The sequence below is a fragment of the Penaeus monodon genome, chromosome 33, assembly GCF_015228065.2.
Source record: "Penaeus monodon isolate SGIC_2016 chromosome 33, NSTDA_Pmon_1, whole genome shotgun sequence".
In the NCBI taxonomy this organism is placed as follows: domain Eukaryota; kingdom Metazoa; phylum Arthropoda; class Malacostraca; order Decapoda; family Penaeidae; genus Penaeus; species Penaeus monodon.
The window spans coordinates 31,764,000-31,764,346 of record NC_051418.1 but is presented as its reverse complement, the minus strand read 5'-3'; the positions used below and the strand labels follow the sequence as shown (position 1 = coordinate 31,764,346).

The 347-nt window shown below is 37.5% G+C and overlaps 1 protein-coding gene across 1 annotated transcript in view; it reads left to right on the top strand.

Annotated features, from left to right (window-relative positions):
• Nucleotides 1–38: 38 nt before the first annotated feature.
• LOC119594340 (protein catecholamines up-like) overlaps nucleotides 39–347 on the top strand; it is a 3,897-nt gene continuing 3,588 nt past the window's right edge. Inside the window, exon 1 of the mRNA XM_037943398.1 lies at nucleotides 39–221. Within this exon, the coding sequence (XP_037799326.1) occupies nucleotides 39–221 (183 nt within the window). The remainder of the gene's footprint in view (nucleotides 222–347) is intronic.

Sequence of the window (347 nt, the reverse complement as noted above, 5' to 3'; positions counted from 1 at the left end):
AAACACACAGGAGAAAATGAGAAAAGGGGGATACAGACATGGCGAAAATGCAGATATCCCAACGTAGTGAGCAATACCGTACATGGATATTCACCCTATGTTTAAGTCAACGCACGTCCAGATTCTTATGCATGTGCAAACGACGTATAAAAAGACTGCGAATAGGTCGACGGAAGTCAGTCTCTCTCGAGAACACAAAAGGGGAGGAATTCTTTACTATGGTAAGTAATGAGGATGATTATTATTATAAGTATCTGAAGAATTGTAACTTATTATTATTGTTGTTGTTATTCCTCTGAAGAATATTCGCATTCACGTCTTAATACAACCTGATTTGATTGTTCAGT